The following is a 19,120-nucleotide window of genomic DNA, read 5'->3' as shown; positions in this document are numbered from 1 at the left end:
TATTAAACTTCTAAAGAAGCTGCTACTACAATCCCTTATTCTACCCCGAAACTATTTCATCAGACATTTTTGCTAGAGCACTATTTATCTAACATTTCTAGCTATTTTTTAAAGTTTTGATCAGTTTTCAGTAATTTAGTGTACATAAAAATAGGAACAAGGAAAGTAAAGATAAGGGTTGACATACTGCAATAAGGCTAGTACTTTAATTTTAAGTCTAATTGTGTATTATTGTGTGTCTGTGTGCACATGAATGCAGCTGCCCTAGAGGCCAGAGGTATCAGATTCCACCATGGAGTTGGAGTAGAGACAATTGTGCACAGCTTGATGTGGGCGCTGAAAATGTCCTTTCCAAAACCAATCTTTGCTCTTAACTGGTAAGCCATCTCTCCAGCCCCAGGTTCAGTATTTTAGAGGTAGGTTGCAAATTAGGTTTTGAGAGTTCTAGCAGTCACCGTAAAGTATATTGGTGGATTCCAAAACGCGCCTAAACTTTCTTTTGAACTTTTAAAGATCTGATAATGTAGCTTCATTGAACATAAAAACCAAGTATAGATCTAGAAAAAAATGAGTGTATGAGTCTGTCAAAAAAATCACCCTTTAAAATCAAGCACTGATTGGTATTTAAGTCGTAGAGAGTTTATAAAATCTTCGTTAGGCAACAAAACGTCTTATTAGTGTCACTGTCTCTTTAAGGGAAATAATTTTTGCATAATTATTGAGCCTTCTGGACCCCCCCCTCTTATACCACGTGACAAAACTCGACGCCATTTTAAACCCCCCCCAACAGTCTCCTCAGGTAGTGTGGGTCATGGAGCGCATTGAGGAAGTGCCCGTTGAGGGAGCTCCTCCCGCTGAGGGGGCTCCCGCGGAGGCGGGACCTCTGGATATTTCTGAGGCCCCCTCAACGGATGTTTCAACCTCAGAAGAAATGGGTTCCAAGGAGCCCCAAGTTCCGATCGGCCTCGGTGCTGAGAGTCCCTGGGACACATCTGACCCTGGGGGTGCTGGAGGCCCCGTGACTCCTGTTCCCAGCAAGGCCCGGCCCCAGGGGACCCGCCAGGGCAGTGCTCGCGGCCGAGGTCTTGAGAAGGCAATGCGAAGTGAGTGGCTTTTGAACTTATTTCTGGGGGTGGGTGGGTAGGGGGGGCGGGAGTTTGCGAGTGTCAAAAGGTCCTCTGAGGTGTGACACCTCTGGGAGCAGGACAGGGGTGGCAGCCTGGCCTCGCTGACAGAAAGTAATGGCTGACCTTGCTGAGAAGGGCCTGGACCTGACCTCGGGCCTGGGGCGGAGGCGAGGGCTGGGGGTGGGGGGGCGTGAGGGGGGACACATGGGTGAGGTGACGGGGACGATGACCCCCCCCCACAGCACTGTTGGTGGCAGTTTGGGGGCCTTCGTAGGGTGGCACGTGTGCCACCTCACAAACAAAGTGACCGGTGAGCCTCGAGAGGTCAAAAGGTCACCCGAGGGCGGCCTGTGCAGGGAAGGTGCAGGCTGAAGCCTGGCCTGTGTCAGAACCTTAATGGTCGGCCTTGCTGAGGAGGGCTCGGCAGGCCGTGGCTGCTCAGTCTGGGGCCTGAGGTGGCAGCGGGGATGAAGGGGGCGGGGATGAGGGGGCCACCACCGGGAAGAGCATTGGTTGGGGGGGGGGGGAAAGCAGGGCACGGATGGGGTGACGGCGACTATGGCACAGCCACAGCCTCGCTTGTGGCCGTTTGGGGACCTGGGGGATCCCCACGGCCCCGCTGGTGGCTGTTTCGGGTCTTGGCCGGGTGGCACGTTGGTCCCCCAACCAATGGGAGTCGGACCCGGTGAGGGTGAGCCTCGAGAGGTCGAGAGGTCGTGTGAGGCGCGGCCGCTGCAGGGAAGGCGCAGGAAAGCCTGGCCTGTGTCAAGATCGGGAACGGTCGGTCGCCGGCTTTGCTGAGGAGGAGGCTCAGCAATGGCTGGTCAGTCCGGGGGTTCGGGGCGGATAGCGTTTAACATCTATCTAGAGGTAGCCTAGCCAAACGACGGGTCCTCGGGAGGGAGGATTAAGCATGCGCTGTGCCATCTTCTTTTTCTGCACGTTGGCACCCGCCCCAGATCCCTCGGGTGACCTCAGGTCCCGCCCCGCCCGGCTCCCAGCCCCTGGCGGCTGGGCTTTGAGGATGCCCCGTGGGCTGTGCCGTCCAGGGGAGCTCCTGAGCCGGCTGCGCGCACGCACACACGCACACACGCCCGGCAGGCATAGGCAAGCCAGCTCAGAGCCTTGAGGCTACACACATGGCCCGGAGCCTTCGAGGCCCGGAGCCCTCTGATTGACTGGCGGCCTCGGGGTGGGGGCGGGCCGAGGGGCGGGGCCTGGGCGTCCACTACCTGTAAAGCCGGGGCTCTCTCTGCGGGGCTCCGACCTCTCCCGGCGATTCCAAGCTCCCCTGAGTTAGGATCTCAGCCAGCAGAGATGTCCGAGCGAGAGTCGCAGCCGGCGGCAGCAGGTGAGTTCGGAGGTCCACGAGGCTCCCGGGAATGTGGGAAGGTATCTCCGCAGCATCTTGCCTCGGCCAGGTCCACTGACCCGGAGATGTGAAGGGCTCCCGTGGCTTTGCGGGGTTATATTTTCAGCACAAATGAGCAAAAGCGGGAGGAGCAGAACTTTTCGTTGGGTTTTCCCAGGGAAAAAAAAAAAAAAAAAAAAAAGAAAAGAAAAGAAAAGACGGACCGGGCAGTCTCCAAAGGGCAGCGCATGGTTGTGCGCTTTAAAAAAAAAAAAAAAAAAAAGCGGGGCCAAGTTTGTGTTGCCTGGAGCGCGGGCTTTTGGGCTCTCTGGCTACACCATTCCAATTGTCCCGCGGAAGGGAGATAAGCCAGATGTCAGCGGTAGACAGAGATTCTGTTCATCTAATTAGGCATCTGAGAGTGCCTTGTGGATTTTTCAAAAACTAAGAAAAACGAATATTTGAGGGGAGGAATGGATTCATTTTCTTTAACATATAGTTCTTTCCGTTTTTTAAAAACTATTAAAACTCTTCTCAGCGAGGCTTTCCCCCTTATCTCACTTTAAACCCTTTTACTGGGAGATACTTTAAAATCGTTTGAGTTCCTGAAGGTTTTATTCTGTAAAAGAGGAGTTGCCAAAAAGGCATTAAGATGAACGAAAAGCCCTAATTTTAGTTTGGCTGAGAAGTCTAAAAGATAGGACTGATCTGATAAAACCTTGCTTAGCAGCTCTTTCCTTACATTCAGGGTTTGTATTCCCCCGGCTTAAGGATTTTCTGTTTTCTTTGGTTAAGTGGTATATCCAGCCCCAAGGGTTATTTCATTTACTTTTTACTTTTAAATTTTGCCCAAGTATGTATTAATTGTTCAGAGGTGTTTCATTGACATTTTCATATATGTATCAGCAGGGGAGCTCTTGAGCTAGCTGTGCATGCATACCTGCAGGCACAGGCCTGCACACACGCAACCTAGAGGCTGTGCACATGGCCTAGAGGCTTCGAGGCTGGAGTTTGGTTTTCATTGTTTATATACATGCATATATATATATATATATATATATATATATATATATATATATAATAAAACCAGAAATAACTATCAAAAATAATGCATTCTCTAGCCCCTTCCTGGGTGTCTTTTTTTTTATTCCTGCAGTCTTTGTACTTTCTAATAACTTATAAAATTATACTAAGGGATTGATTTTAAAATATTTTTATTAATTAAATATTTGGCATAAATATTTTGATCATATTCATATACCTTTCCCAACAACTCCAAGAGCCTTCCTTATTTTCCCTACAGATGTAATTTTGTGATCTCTTTTTTTTTTTTTTGCATAACAGTAAGTGGTAGTGATGAATAAATAAAATCAGATTTTAGGTTCTACTCATACCACTCTTTCAAGGAATTTATTCCATGAAGCTAATGTACATGGTCTGGATATGTAAGGCTGGGACTCCTTTCTCTCAAGGGAGTGCTGAGCCATTGCAGTTGAGCCATAAAAAAGCTTCTTGCTATTCCATGGTCTGCCTACTTACTACTGTTGGTCTATTTGGGTGACTTAAATATTGAAAATTAAATCTTTATTCACTTCAAATCAGTGTCTCTACATATAGGTTCTGGGTTAATTTCATACGTCAGTTTGCATTCATCCCCACATAGGCCATTTAGTTTATTGAAATTTACTATTTTATTTAAAAGTCATTTCACAATAGCTTAGTTATTTGTCCATCAAATAACATCGTGTAATTTGGATTGACTTTAGAAATGATGACTTTTAGAAGTCAAGATGCCAAGTAAAGTATTACTAAAGTATGTGCACATTTTTTCAATGAGAATCATGGGTAAGTTCTTAGTATTATCAGCACTACCAGAGATGATCAACAGAGTGAGCAAGAGTTTGTAATGACCTGTTTGTTTTCTTTGTGTTTTTATGAACTCAAATCAAGCCATGAGCTTAAGGCATGATGAATCTCATGAAATTGAGGAGCAGTTTATATTGCGTCTGCCTCCAGTAAGTAATGTTTATATCTCAGAATACATATCTTCAGTGAAAAAGTGTAGTTCTGCATAGATAACATTTGTTTTTCAGGCTATAAAAGATCAGAATATTTGCTTCCCATAATTCATATTCTATCAAGCAGTCCTATTATATGTGCATATTCTCACAATATTTTGTTCTTCCTGTATATACCATCAATCATGTGGGTTAATTCCTTGTCAAAACAACTATGACTATTATGGATCACCTAGTCACTTACTATAAACATTAACAACCAATTTTCTGCACAGTCAAGGTAAGACTGTTCTAAAACTCTTTCTGTCATCTCAGAAGAGGTGGTTGGAGGGATTACCACTAGGTAACCTGCAAATTCATCACTAAGCAAGGTTATACAACTCATTTCAATATTATGCTTGAGTCTCTTTTCCCATTGATAACCATGTTCCAGTACTATTTCATTTATGAGGCTATGATAGAGATGGTCAGGAAGCTATTATCCAATTACAGTTAATTAATATAGCTAGTAAACCATAGCTAAGCCTTTCTAATGGAAGGATAACAGTAAGAAGTAGAACTGAAAATCTGGGAGAAAACACCAACTGTAGTTCCTAAAAGATAATGTTAAATTTGAATTGACTGCATCTAGCTTGACTTATACAATGCATGGTCTTTCATGGTACATAGCATAATTAATATTTGGGAAATGTAAGGTTTTGTTTAAGGAAGACTTGCCTTGAAATGTCTATTCTATTAGCTATCACTTAGACAATCTTTCTGATTTTTAATTTGCCTCTCTTTTAGGAACAAGCTTATGCTGTCAGGAAAATTATCCATTCTAGAAATGTTGCCTCAAAGGATAAACTAAAAATTGACTTTTCTTGTAAGTAGTTAATATTAATTCACAATATATTAAACAATAATTTGCTACAGATTGCTATGTACCAGACATTGTACTAGGTATTAGAGTTCTGAAAAAGAATAGAGGATGTTATCTTTCCAACCTTTAGACAACATACAAATCCAATGTTAAAGGTGAACGCTTTTTTAAACATTATTTACTTTACATCCATATTACAGCTTTCTTTCCCTCCTCTCCTCCCAGTCCCTTTCTCCTACCTTCCCCTCCCCCACCCCATCCCCTCCTCCCTTTCTCTTCAGAGAAGGGGAGGCCTCTCATAGATATCAGTCCACCTTGGCATATCAAGTTGCAATAGGACTAGGTGCATCTTCTCCTATTGAGGCTAGACAGGGCTTTTTTTTTTAAGGAATGTATTTAAATGAATGAAATTTTCTTTTGGTGATGACAAGAAAACAGTTGCTGTCTTCCTCACCTTTGCTACTATTAGAAAGAAATTTACTTTTTAACTAGTAACATACAATATGGAAAAACAAGTTACAGATACTCTCTTCTTTTTCTAGAAGTTACTAACTGAATATTGATTTGTAACCTTTAAAGAAATAGTAAGTTTCATGGAAGAAATTGCCTAACTCACATAAGTCTTCAATTATTCAAATACTTGGAGATCAAAGAGTTCACGGAGATGTCGATATTTTCTCTCCTTCCCTTTAGCTGATGAACACCATGCAGTTGTGCAAGTAGAAGATGTTTCTCTGCCTGCTAAGCTGGTTAATTTGCCTTGTGTTATCGGAAGCCTGAAAACTATTGATAGAAAAACATTTTATAAGACGGCGGATATTTCTCAGGTATGATTTTGTGCGATATGGTCTCATATATTCCAGGTTAGCCTTAAACTCAGTGTGTAACTTTGAGTATGACTTTAAACTTCTGATCATTTTTGTCTTCAACTACCAAATGCTAGGCTTACATGTATGCCTTTCTGCGTTCTTAGGTTGGACTGAGGGTCAAAGCTAGGGCTTTTGTGCATGCTAGACAAGTACTCTACCAACTGAGTGATATCTTGAGATCCACAGAAGCTTGTTTTGCTTTGCTTTTTAGTGCTCATGCATGCTAGGCAAGAGCTCTACCTGCCATTAAGCTATTTTGCCACCACTGGGTTGATTTTCTTAATCTTCTAGCTCTCATAGCTTTTATGGAAGTCTTAGGTCTATGTGCCACGATTCCTACTGCATGGTAAATGCTCTGGTTTGGTATCTGTTACTTAACTTTTCATTTCTTTTACAGACTCCTGCTCCCTATTTGCCATTTATAATGACTCATTAATTTTAAAATAGGAATGGCTAAGGTCTTTTTCTGCACTTTCTACTAGAGCAGTATGTTAACTCTGAAGAAAAATCGGTTCTTATCATCTCTGCTGGTGCTTTCTAATTTCCTCTCTGAATCAAAGTGCTAAAATGTATGCATTTCATACTATGCCTTCTGCAGTGGTAAACACTAGGTAAAAGTTGAATATATATATCATGCTGAAGGGAAAGAGGGAGAGAAGGCGGAGCGGTAAGGAGGAGAGGATGGGAAGGGGATATATTAAAGAGACTCTGAATGTGTATTGCATAGTACTTGGCTTTGGGAAATGCTAGGAATCTTCTGTGCTCCAGATTTATGGTGGTATGATCATGATTTATTACTAACCAATATTTGGGCAATAATCAAATCTTTTTCTTTGGTCAATGTAGATGCTTGTATGCAGTCCTGAAGGTGAGCCTCATTCTTCTAAAGAACCAGTGATCTCTACTGGTCTTACTGTAACTGGAAATATTGAAGGGAAGGCAGAGAAAAAAAAATATAACTGGAAGCACGGCAGTAAGTCACCACCAGTCCATTGCTCATTCTGGCTGACTACATTGACCTCTTGCATCGCAAGTCCCTATGAGCCAGGGACCTCTTAACTGGTTCATTAACCTCTTATTTTTAAAGAAAGAAGTCATTCCACAAGCACGACATAGTTCTTTACTGAATTTGTGTACATATAGGACAGTCTTCAGTTATATAGTATGTTTCATCATGTTTTTATTTTAGTTACTCCACCACTTAAGAATGTCAGGAAGAAAAGATTCCGGAAAACAACAAAAAAGGTTAGTCTCATGCCATTTACAGTTCTGTGGGGTGGATTAGAGGACTGTGAGAGGGGAAAGAAAGGGAGAAAATCAGTTGGGAGTTCACTAATTTAGTTATATGTTCAATAAACAGTTTCTGGCAGATGTGGTGGCACCTATCTGTAACCTCAGCACTTGGGATGCTAAAGGAGGAGGATTGTAAGTTTAAGGCAATCCTTGGCTATAGAATGAGACCCTGTCTCAAAAATGTAAAAAATTTAAAAATATGCAAAATCCACAGCTAGCAGTTGGGACAACAGCAGTGAATAACAAGAGACCCAGTTCTTTAGGTTACAGGTTCATTGTTAGGGGTTTACAAGAGTTATGAACTTGACATTTCAGCTCATGCTTTCAGTTTAAAGTCTTACAGATTTAAAGCCAGGCATATTGGTTCACAGCACTCTGGAGGCAGGGACAGACAAATCTCTGTGAGTTCAAGGCCAGCCTGGTCCTCAAAGAGAGTTGCAGGACAGCCAGGACTGTTTCAGAGATAACCCCTGTCTGGAACATAAATCTTAATTTCTCTAAGATAAATGCCCAGGAATACTGGTAAATCATATTTTAAAATATTTTTTTAGATTTTCATTCATTTTACTTAATGCATACAAATACTTTGCCTGAATATACATATGTGCATCACATGCGTGCCTGTTGGATGTCCTGGAACTTGAGTTAAAGGTGATTGTGAGCCACCATAAATGGTTGCTTGGAATTTAACCCAGGTTCTTTGTAAGAGCAACAAGTGCCCTTAACCACTGACTCATCTCTATAAAGGTGTTTTTTTTTTTTTTTTTTTTTTTTTTTTTTTTTTTTTTTTTAACAAACCTCCAAGTGGAGTGTTTGTGTTGAGACAGGATCTTTCTCATGTAGTTCAGGCTGGCTTTGAACTTGCTGTGTGGTCACAGAGACTTTAGCTTTCCTTACCACCTCTCAAGTGCTGGGATTCCAGGCATGCACCACTCCACCTTGTTTTACTTGTTATTAAGGATTAATCCCAGAGTTGGAGATTAACCAAGTCCCTTACCAGCTGATGCATGTCTCTTGCCAATCATTAGCTTTTAAATTTTATTTACATTCATTTACCGTGTGTGAAAGACAAATGGGGGTCACAGAACAACTTACGAGAATTCATTCTAAGTATCAATCTCAGGTCATCATCCATTGCAAGCATCTTAATGCTGAGCCACTTGGTGCACTAGCCACACACACAGTTTTAATTTTATGGGAAACTGCCATATTGTTCTCAGAGGAAATATAGATATATATTTCTGCCAGTAATATATGAGTGGTCCAAATTCTCCAACTTATCTACCTGCATTAGGTCTTGTCATTTTATTTTATTCTAGTCCTTCTGATAACTGTGTGGTAATTTTATTTGTGGTATTTTTGTTGTGTATGCATAGTTTATTAATACCCTCAGTTGACAGCTTGAGATTTTAATCCTCTTCACAAGATCTTTCATACAGAAAGATTTTTAGTTTTGATGAGACTTAATTTATTGATGTTTTTATTTTAAGTATCTTGCCCTTTTTTGTTAAATCTAAGGAGTCTTTGTTTATCTCAGATACTGAAGATTTTCTCATTCAGTTTTCAAAAGTTTTACGTTTTATATTTATGCCTACAATCCATATTTTAGTTTTAGAAAAGCATGAGTTTTAATTCAAGATTCTCCTTCTTCTGTTCTTCCTCTAAACTATCCCTCTCCTTTTCCACCTCCTCCTTGGGAATATATGTATGATATTGCTTATGGGTTCCTTATTCTTTTCCACTGATCCATGCATCGGATCTCTCCACGGATACTGTAATGTGGTAAGTCTTGAAATTGGAAGGTTGATTGCTATCACTTCATTTTCCTTCAATATTGTTTTAAACATTTTAGAATCTGTATCCTTCCATACGAATTTTAGAATAAACTTGTAGACAGAAAACCTTGCTAGAATTCTGAGAGAATGTGTGTTAAATTTATAGATCAACTTTTCTAATTTATGTGTTAACTTTGGCTTAATAACCTGTCAGTGAATGAAATTTATTGTCTACTGAATAAAGTAGTTATATATACTTGTACAGTGCTTTAAGCTTGACTTAAACAGAACAATCAGAATATAACATTGTTTCTTGTTTTGCTTTACTAACGTAGCTCCCAGATGCCAAACAAATAGAGGAAATCAACTTTAGTGAGGTACAGCATTGCTCATAATCTTCGTTGTTTACTTTTATATGATAAGCACACATTTATATTTGCTGGATTTTATTTATTGAGTAATAATGTAATGTTCAATAGTAACTTCCATGTGAAAAAAGAAACAGTTTTGCTAGTGATACCATGAATCACAGACTGCTTTTTCACCCATATTTTTATTTCAAAAGCTATGCCTTGGAGTTCAGGATTCAGCTGACCAACAATTGGTTGAACTAATGGGATATGTCATCAAAAGTCTTGTTTTATATTTGTGTCATGCTGAATGAATTGCTGTAGAGTAATTGCTTAAAATTGTATTCAAGGGAGAATGTGTAGATAGGATCTAGTTTTTGTAGGAACATTTTAATAATAAAGATGGGACAAGGAAGTCTGGGAGTTTGGATTTTAATTCACATCATTTATAAGTAACTAACATTGAATTATTGCTCTTTTGTAGTATTAGTCAAGGTAAATAATAAAACTTTAGTGGTTGAAATCTTTCCCACAGAGTTATAAAAAGAGATTAAACATCTCAAGTGATTTAATTGTGAAAAATGAACTTACTCTACAAAACCCAGATTTTTTTAAGTCCATTCCTTTTAACTAGCACTATTTAAGTAAGATTTGAATTGAATAAGCATCTACCAAGGCCCAATCATTTTAATTCATTAATGTATAGGAATAGGGTATTTACATAAAACAGCATGCTAAATGACATTAATGGTATTTTCTCCTTCACTTTGCTTCAGTACACTCAATCTCCAAGTGTGGAAAAAGAAGTGAAGAGACTGCTCTTCTCAGATGCTGAAGCCATCAATGTCCGTATCCTTTACAGCAATGACAAATTGCACCTCTAGTTGGTGGTTTTGCTTTTGTTTGTGATGCTGGGGATCAAATTCAGAGCCTTAATATGCATGCCAGGTAAGCCCTGTTCCACTAAGCATCAAGAGTAGTCCTCACTTCAAGAGTCTGAGCACCAGTTTTGATGTGTATAACTTAAGATTTTTGAAATGTGATTTTAAATGATAAATGCAGACCACTGAAGTTTGTTTATGTAATTTAATATGGGGAGCTCTCCACATGAGGAATGCAGCTACAATGATCCAAATTTGTCCTAAAGTAAATATTAAGAGCACTTTTAGTTGAAGAGCATTTCCCTTTCTACGGTGTGTTCTCTCTCTCCCTTCTGCTTTTTCCTTGACTGCTATCCTCTCAGGCTGGGAAGTTGTTGCTGATGATGATACCATGGAAATAGAAAGTCAAGGGTGCATCCCAACCATTTCAGGAATCCCACAGATGGGTGATGCTAGTTTATCAGGTAATTAATTGAAAACATAGAAGGTGCTTCAGATGGGGCAAGTGTTAACTGTGTAAAAAGATCCAATCACAAAAGATGCCTTTGTCTTTCATCCTTATTGGTCCTCCTGGGCTTTTAGGGTTTTAGGTTGGAATTCTAACCTCTTGTATGTCCCGGTATTCAATTTCCTATGAGCCCTTAGTTCTCTGGTGTCTCAGATTCCTTGTCCTTATTTCACAAAGGGAATGATCTATCCATAGGAACACAATTTATAAAATTCACTGGTTTTTGCCCAGTGAATTTGATCATAATTTTATGGTCATTTGCAAAGTGTCAGATCAGTTCAATTTTCTCTTGCTTAAAATCAATAGAATATGATGTGCTTCGGGAGGTGATGGGTGATTCTGGCAGCAACAGTAATGATGTGGAAGATAAGAGTAATAAAGTTGAGGATGATGATGATGATGATGATGATCAAGAGGAAGAGGAGGAGGAGGAAGAGGAGGATGGAAATGAAGAAGAAGAGGAGGAAACAGACAATTCTGAAGAGGAGTTAGAGAAGGAGCTGCAAGCCAAACTTATTCAATCTAGCCTCCACGAAACAGACGAAGATTACAGTTCAATAAGTAAGTCAGAGAAAAAGACAAAGGAACTGGATAGGGTGGGCGGCACAATTATAATATGCTAACTTGGGACATGCATTATGTGCAATGCTTAGTTTTAAGGTCCTTGGACTTGATGCATTATTTAAAGTTATATTTATATACAAAACTCCTCTCTCTACCTCTTTCAGTCATGGCAATTCAAAAGCTGATTCTTATCAAAGAAAACAGGCTCCAGCAGATTTATAAAAAAGCCCAGCGACAGAAGGATCTCCTTAGGAATGTGGAAAACATGACCCTCAAGGTAAGATCTTTTCAGCTGTCAGATTCCCTAATGTCTTCCTTTTACAGGTCCATCTCGGTTTTTACTCAAGCCGTTGCTATGTAATTTATTCAGGAACCTAAACAACTTCTAAGAAATGTCTATTAAAACATCCCTGTTTTATTTTATCTGAGTAATTTTTAAAATCAAAGCAATTTTAGGAAGAAATGGAACCAGGTGACCTGGGATAATGGCCAATATTGAGCAGTTGCTATAAAAACAATGCATGCAAGAGTTATGTATTATGGTTTCTGAAACATAGATACTGACACCATTCACACTTTATAACAAATTCAAACTATCTGGGTGCTGTGGTGCATGTCTTTTATCCCCAGTATTTGGGACGCAGAGGCAGGTGGATCTCTGAATTTGAGACCAACCCGAGTTTCAGATTAGCCAGGGTTACACAGTAAGACCTTGTATCCACCCCCCAAAAAAGCAAGATAAAATAGAATTACATTTCAAGAAGAGCCACAGTAATTGGCAATATATAGACTAAACCTGCTGTTTATACCAAAATAAGTTTGTTTCAGCAAAAAGAACCAAATTAATTAAAATTTTTATCATGTGGGCTGAAACAGGAACAATTTTTTTTGGATACATTTTTCAGGCTTTCACAGAAAGGAAAATATATTGGTATGTCACATTTGATCTTATCTTGGTAGTAATGTGATTCTAAAGCAGTAAGAGAATCCTTTGTTAGATTTCATTTTGGTGCAGAGCAGTAGTTGTCAAAGAAAAGCAGCTTGACATAGAGCTAACCCCATCTTCACTGTAGTTATTTAGAAGAGCCAAAAATAATATCTATGGATACATTTTGAAGGATTTAGATATTTGGTACTATTGTAGTATACGTGTGGTTTACAGATATGTGATACCGTATTAGGACTAGTAATGTTCTGTTCTAGTGAGGAGAAATGGGAGAGGAATCTATACTAGATTCCAAGTCTGCTTCTTTAGTAAGTCATAGCCAAAGGATATGTATAACACTAGGAAAATATGTAGCCTGTAGACATTTCACCCATTTATTATAGGACAAGAAAACATGCTTTAGTGAGTACATAAAATAATTTAGGATTGCATGGTAGTTGGGAGGTAGTTTTATGCTCCAGTTTTTCTAAAAGAATGTGCTTCCTATAATCGATAGCTTTCTTATCAAATATATGACAAACTTTGTTTTGTGGTTCTCTTTTTCCTTGACATACATCTTTCATCACTGTTACATTTTTTTCAGAGACATTTCCAGAATGTTTTGGGGAAGCTTACCATAATGGAAAAAGATAAGTGTGAGCAGGTAAGAAGGATATTTTTAAATAAATATTTTGCTATGAAGAACTCACCTACCTCTAATCTAATTTCAGGCTGTGTGTCTCACAAGAACAGTATACCCTAAGGGAGAAAGCAGGGTAGATGAAGAGCTTTTTGAAAGTCTGTTCATTCAGCAGTTATTGTATACCTGTGGAGTGACACTTAGGGTAGGGTACGGTAGGAAAGGTAGGGGTTAGTCTTATGTGTGTTTTAAGGAACTCCTTGCTGAGTATGAAGGAAGAGAATCAGATCTAGCTTCAGGTTTTATTTTAAACATTTATTATATATGTGTGTGTTTGCATGTGCGTATGCGCATGCATGTGTATTTGGAGGTCATAGGAAAACTGGTGGGAATGACCTGTCTGCATCATATGGGTCCTAAACTCAAACTCAAGTTTTCAGGCTTGTGTAACAAACACTTTTAGCTTCTGAGTCATAGAGCTGGGCTAAGCCCTAGACATTGCTAGTGAATTTTTGAAATAGCTCACAAGGTCCCAGGCCCCAGGCCACACCAGACCTAAAAGTTGATTCAGAAGAACTTATAAGCCACATTTTACTTAACTATTTTTCTGTTGCTAAACATTAGATTTGTTTCTACTCTTTGAGTATGCTGTTACTATTTACATATGAGAGGATATGTTTCAAAGGACTGAGAGAGACTTAGGTCAGTTACAGGGTTATGGAGGAAAATAAAATATTAAAGGAGATATGCCAGGCTTCTAACTTGAATGGCTGTTATTCAAAGCTACAGAAGAGTTAAAAATAGGAAGAGAAGGAAGAAATGTGAAACAAGCTAACTTCACAAAGCTATATAGATGGTCCACACACTCCCCATCACAGAACAGTGCAGGCAACAACTTTAAAGAGACTATAGTTTATGTTATGAGGATGCTTGTAGATGAGGATACTTGTAGCTAGAGGCTCCTATGGTACAGGTACTGCTCATTGTCCCTATTTCTACAAGGCCAGAGGCACTCTTGTATTTTGTGTCTTCCTTCTCAGCAAACCAAATAACCAGTTACAATTCCAAGATTATGTTGGTACCCACTAAACAAATGCTTTCATCCATTCTCGGTAGTTAGTATTGAGAACTGCCATTTCCACCACAGAAATGTAGCCATAAGCCTTACTGACTACTGATTTATTTGGTGCCTAATCTAAGCTAAGTTCTGTAGGGAATTTGAAATGTTTATTGTCTCTGGCTTCAGCTGGGGAAAGTCATGAGAATTTATGGATTTTTTTCCTTTTAATGTTTAAAAAGGTGTTTAAAAGTGTTTTAGTGTACAGAATAATGAGCTTTATATGACATTTACATGCACATACATACATATTAGCATACCTTGTGCCTCCACTACTGTCCTGCATATCGCCTCCCTCCCCTCTCACTGGAGCGGAGGAGGAAGGACGCCTAGTACTACTAGGGATTTAAAGGAATGAGGGCTCATTATTCTTTGTGAGAATTAGGAAGGATTTTTTGGAAAAAAATAGCATTTGAATGGGACCCTAAAATATATGTAGGGTTTTAGGAAAGAGGTAGGAAAAAAAGGACATCCTGTGACACTGGAGTATGCACAGTAGCTCAGAGGTAGTGAGAGCAAGTGTAAGAGAGAGAGTTTTTGGGAGAGGATCAAAGAGGAGGGGAGAAAGGGGAATGTATAAGGCAGTAAATATAAGGAAGTACATGGTATACTTGAAAGATGTCTTCATGAAACTCAGCACTATGTACAATGGATATATAACAAGAAAGAAATTAGACATTGGAGTTTAAAGTTTTGGTGTAGGTCATAATGAACCATCAAAGCTAATTTTCTTCTTTAATTCTGAGAAGGAACTCATAAGAATTTTCTGCCAGCACTACAAAAATGTAAGCAGAGTGGCAAGGAACTAATGAAAAGTTCAAAACAGAACTAAAAAACAAGGTTGAGGGATGTCTTCAGAGGAACAGTGTGAAAGCCCAGAGTGTCAGGGAAGGCATACTTAGGCTTCTAGCCTATTTAGACAAAAAGAAAAGGAAAAGGAAAGGTTACACTTTGAACTAGAGCTCAGAAATTAGGCAGGTTTCACCATGTTGCATGGCAGTAGCTCTGTGACTACATTGTATGTGTGGGTGGAGTACAAGCATATTATTTCATTAAGGGGAGAATTATTCCTCCCTTTCTTGACATAGCCTTCATGAGGAGTGTTATCTTTGCTAGATGATTGACTGGCCCAGGTGGATTAATTCTTAAGGGAGTAGAAAATAGTAAGATGCTGATTGGTCAGGACTCTAAATTGCTAACTGTCTTGTAACCTGGTAAGGGGCAGCAAGTACAATTTGTCATTAGCAGTCAGTCAGTGATGATTACATCAGTTGTCAGTGATGGCAGAGCTGCATTAACTAGGCAAAGAAGAAATTACTACTGAATGTCCAACCATAACAGGAACATATATAACACCCTCCACAAGACTCTGGAGGCATCATGGAAGAAGGGACAAAAAGAATGTGATAGCCAGAGGGAAAACAGGCTGGTGGTGTTGGGATAGGATACTGATTTCTAGGCAATGGCACAGTTGCCCTTTTGAAGTTACAGTAGCTTTGACCACCTGGACAAGCTTGGGCCTGTTAATAGCTTGTCATGGAAGGGTCTCACCCATCCCTGAGAATTTATATGTAGATAATATTTGATGGGAGAGGTACACATGCTGCTGTAAATAACCCTAATGAAACCCATTGGGTCAAAAAGATGTGAAAATAGAAGCAGTGCTAGTTGGGAATCAGGAGATTAACTAGGGAATATGGAGGAATGGGAGCAGGGCAATGAGAAGCGGTGGAACAAATACATCATGTATATTATGAGAACACTGTAGGGAAACCCATTCACATGTAAAATTAATGTATTCTAAGAAAAAGTTTTGAAGCAAAATGGCTCAACTTGTAAAGGCACTTCTTACTGAGCCTGACAGCCTGCATTTGACTCTTGTAGGGACCACATGGTGGAAGGAGAGACCTGACTCCAGCATGTTGTCCTCTCTCTTCCACATGTTTGCCATGGCTTGTGTGCATCCCCTACCCACACATAAAACAAAAAACAAAACAACCTCCTCCAAAAAACATTTAGCAAAGGTTCGCAGGCCTCAACCCTAGAAATAGAATTACAGACAACTAATTTGATTATCTTAGTACCATTGTACTAAATGGTCAGCCCTGAAAGCACACACACACACACACACACACACACACACACACACACACACACACACACAAACATGTTGTTGCACTTAAATATTTAGGGGTGTGTATGTGTTATATGATACACATAGGAGGGGTCTGGAAGGAGGAAAGGGAAGGGGGTAAACGATGTAATTATAATCACAAAAATTTTATTAAAAAACTTAGTGTGAGTTCATTTTGAGAAAAGACTATTCCAGTTTTATCATCTGACTCTTACAAACTGACTACAATGATATTGTCTCGTGTCTTTTTTACTGTGAGCCTATGACCTCTGTATATTTTTCATAGAAGCCCAGATTCTTAACAACAAACGTATTCAATTTTTGAGCATATTCAATTTAAGCTTTCCTTTATAAGTCTGGCACACTAAAGGAGATTATGGTCACAGCATTGTGCTTGAGTTCTCCATGATGTGACTATTTTTTGGAACATTGTGACACTAAAATGCCAAGAAACAGTTGTTTTTTGGTTTATATAAATAAATAATAGATGAAGTGATACATTTTAAGATTGTAGATATCCTGTTTCTTGTTCTCTGGTTTGTGATCTGAAACAGTGAGGAATTCTGTCTTGCTGAGAGGTTGTTTTTTTCTTTTCTTTGTGTGTCAATTTATGGTTGACCTTTTTTGGGGAAAGTTTTCTGAATTCTAGCTACATGCCAAAACTATAACACCTTTTGTGGATAAACTGCAATCCTATGCTTATGAGTTGTATCTAGGGACTGGTCACTCTAAGCACAATCCTTTACTTTCTTAACCTATTTTCAGATTTGGGACATTGTTATTGAAAGTTCAACTCTGTATGAACCAGAGATTTTTAATATCAGAGGCCACATATAAATAATATGTTCTGTTCAAAGAACATTTAGATTTATGTTTACAAAAAAGAGTTAAACAATAATAGTAGACCATGTGGGGACCCAACTCAAGGACCACTGGGATTCAGCACCGTTGCAAGTTGAATATTTGGGAGTCCAGGCAAGAATACTAGTCAGTAACAGTTTTTAAATGTTTAGTTTGGTTTGAAGTGGAGGAATTAAGCTATAAATGTAGATGATTTAGGCAGCCTTAATGACCTTGAAACAAACTACCTGAGTATTGTATTACATCTTAAAAGTCAGATAAATGTCTATGGACATTATTTTTTAACCTTTTAAATATTCTTCAAGTGGGTTTGTACTTGCTTTGAAGTGGTAAAGAAGGAGCTTTGCCATACTTTTGAAACTGTAATGAAGGATTTTTTTTAAAATAAAATTTGGAATACCAGAAAAAAAACCTCACACAGCTTTTATAATGTTTCTCTGCCTCTCTCTCCTTACAGATTTATCACCTTCAGGAACAACTGAAATGTTTCCTGAAGGAGTAAGGGATGCCTTAGCCTGGCACACAAAGTGAATTCACCTTCCAGATGAAGACTGGGTGGAACCACATACTTCTGTCCCTCTAGTTCCTTTGTCTTAACCAACTGTTATTTGTTGAGCATTTTGCACTAGTTAGAGTAAATTTAAGGATCACAGTTAAGCAGAAGGAGACATAGATAGAAGGAGTTATATAAATGCATAGTAGGTTTAGAGACTCCACTAAACATGGGATGTTGTTTCTCTTTGTCAATTGAGATTAGATATATGTATTTCTTTATTTTTTACTCTATAGTACCATGAGATCATTCAGCCATCTTTGTCAAAGGTAGATGGTTTAGCCTAGAAAGATGCACAGCTGTTTTACATAAGTTAGCTTTTCAAACCCTGTTTTAAGTATTTCTTACAATATTGAAAATAATCTATTTGTCAGCTGGTAATTCCAGCAATTTAAAAGGCAGAAGCAGAAGGTCAAGTTGAAGGCCAGCTTGGGCTATATATAAGATCCTGTCTCAAAATAAAATAAAATCAAAACCTGAAGACACCTCTAATTTCTAACAAGGGTTGGGTCCTGTCACAATTATTCAAATGCGTACCTCTCAGCAGTAAGTACTAGGTTGTGCCCTGCATTTCTTGGGTTAAAGGCTGATTTCCTGCTCACTGATAATTTCTTGCTACTTACCTTTGCTCTATGAGTAGGTATTGAGGGCTGTAGCTGGTTGTTATTCTTTAGTTAAGAGAAGAGTTAGAGCAAAGATATTACCCTTATTCTAAATTTTTCCATTGTAACTCCCATAAGAAAAGATTAGTAAATCTAGATTCCTGTAATGCCTATGAAGACTTCCTTAAAAACTCTGGATTTCATAAGGGGTTTTAAAAGCTATGCGATTATGGTATTCTCGTGTGTGTACTTTAAGGAAAAAAACTGTTTATTTTAGACAAATGGGTGTGTTTGTAATCAAACTCAAGGCCTGCACAAGCTAGGCAAGTACTATGCCACTAAGCTAAATCTCCTACCTCCATTGTTCTAAAAGAATTAGGCTCATGTTAAAACACAACAGTAAACTCTGCCTTGGTCAATTTAGGCCACCAAAACAAAAATATCATCATTTTCTTAATTTAAAAGTAAAACTGATTTATTGCCCTGACTCCTGGAGGATGAGAAATGTAATATTAAGGCATCAACAGATGTGGTCCCACCCCAGATGGCATAAAACCTGACTTACAGATCATGACGTCTAAGCATCTTTACATGGAAGAAGGAGCAAAAAAAAAAAAATCCTCCAGGTCTCTGTTATAAAGGGTATTTTTGACCTAACCACCACTCAAAAGCTCCACATGTTATTGTAGG

General features: G+C 39.2%; 1 protein-coding gene across 1 annotated transcript; it reads left to right on the top strand.

The window, feature by feature from the left end:
- Window positions 1–803: 803 nt before the first annotated feature.
- Taf7l (TATA-box binding protein associated factor 7 like) lies at window positions 804–18,283 on the top strand. Its single transcript, XM_034486037.2, has 13 exons — window positions 804–1,103; window positions 4,429–4,493; window positions 5,283–5,361; window positions 6,052–6,185; window positions 7,074–7,200; window positions 7,417–7,472; window positions 9,631–9,672; window positions 10,422–10,494; window positions 10,889–10,990; window positions 11,341–11,595; window positions 11,763–11,875; window positions 13,128–13,187; window positions 17,733–18,283. Exons 1-13 carry the CDS (start codon window positions 812–814, stop codon window positions 17,775–17,777), a joined length of 1,443 nt encoding a protein of 480 aa, XP_034341928.1. The 5' UTR covers window positions 804–811; the 3' UTR covers window positions 17,778–18,283.
- The last annotated feature ends 837 nt before the right edge of the window (window positions 18,284–19,120 follow it).

The sequence above is a fragment of the Arvicanthis niloticus genome, chromosome X, assembly GCF_011762505.2.
Source record: "Arvicanthis niloticus isolate mArvNil1 chromosome X, mArvNil1.pat.X, whole genome shotgun sequence".
In the NCBI taxonomy this organism is placed as follows: domain Eukaryota; kingdom Metazoa; phylum Chordata; class Mammalia; order Rodentia; family Muridae; genus Arvicanthis; species Arvicanthis niloticus.
This window is presented reverse-complemented; position numbering and strand designations above follow the sequence as displayed.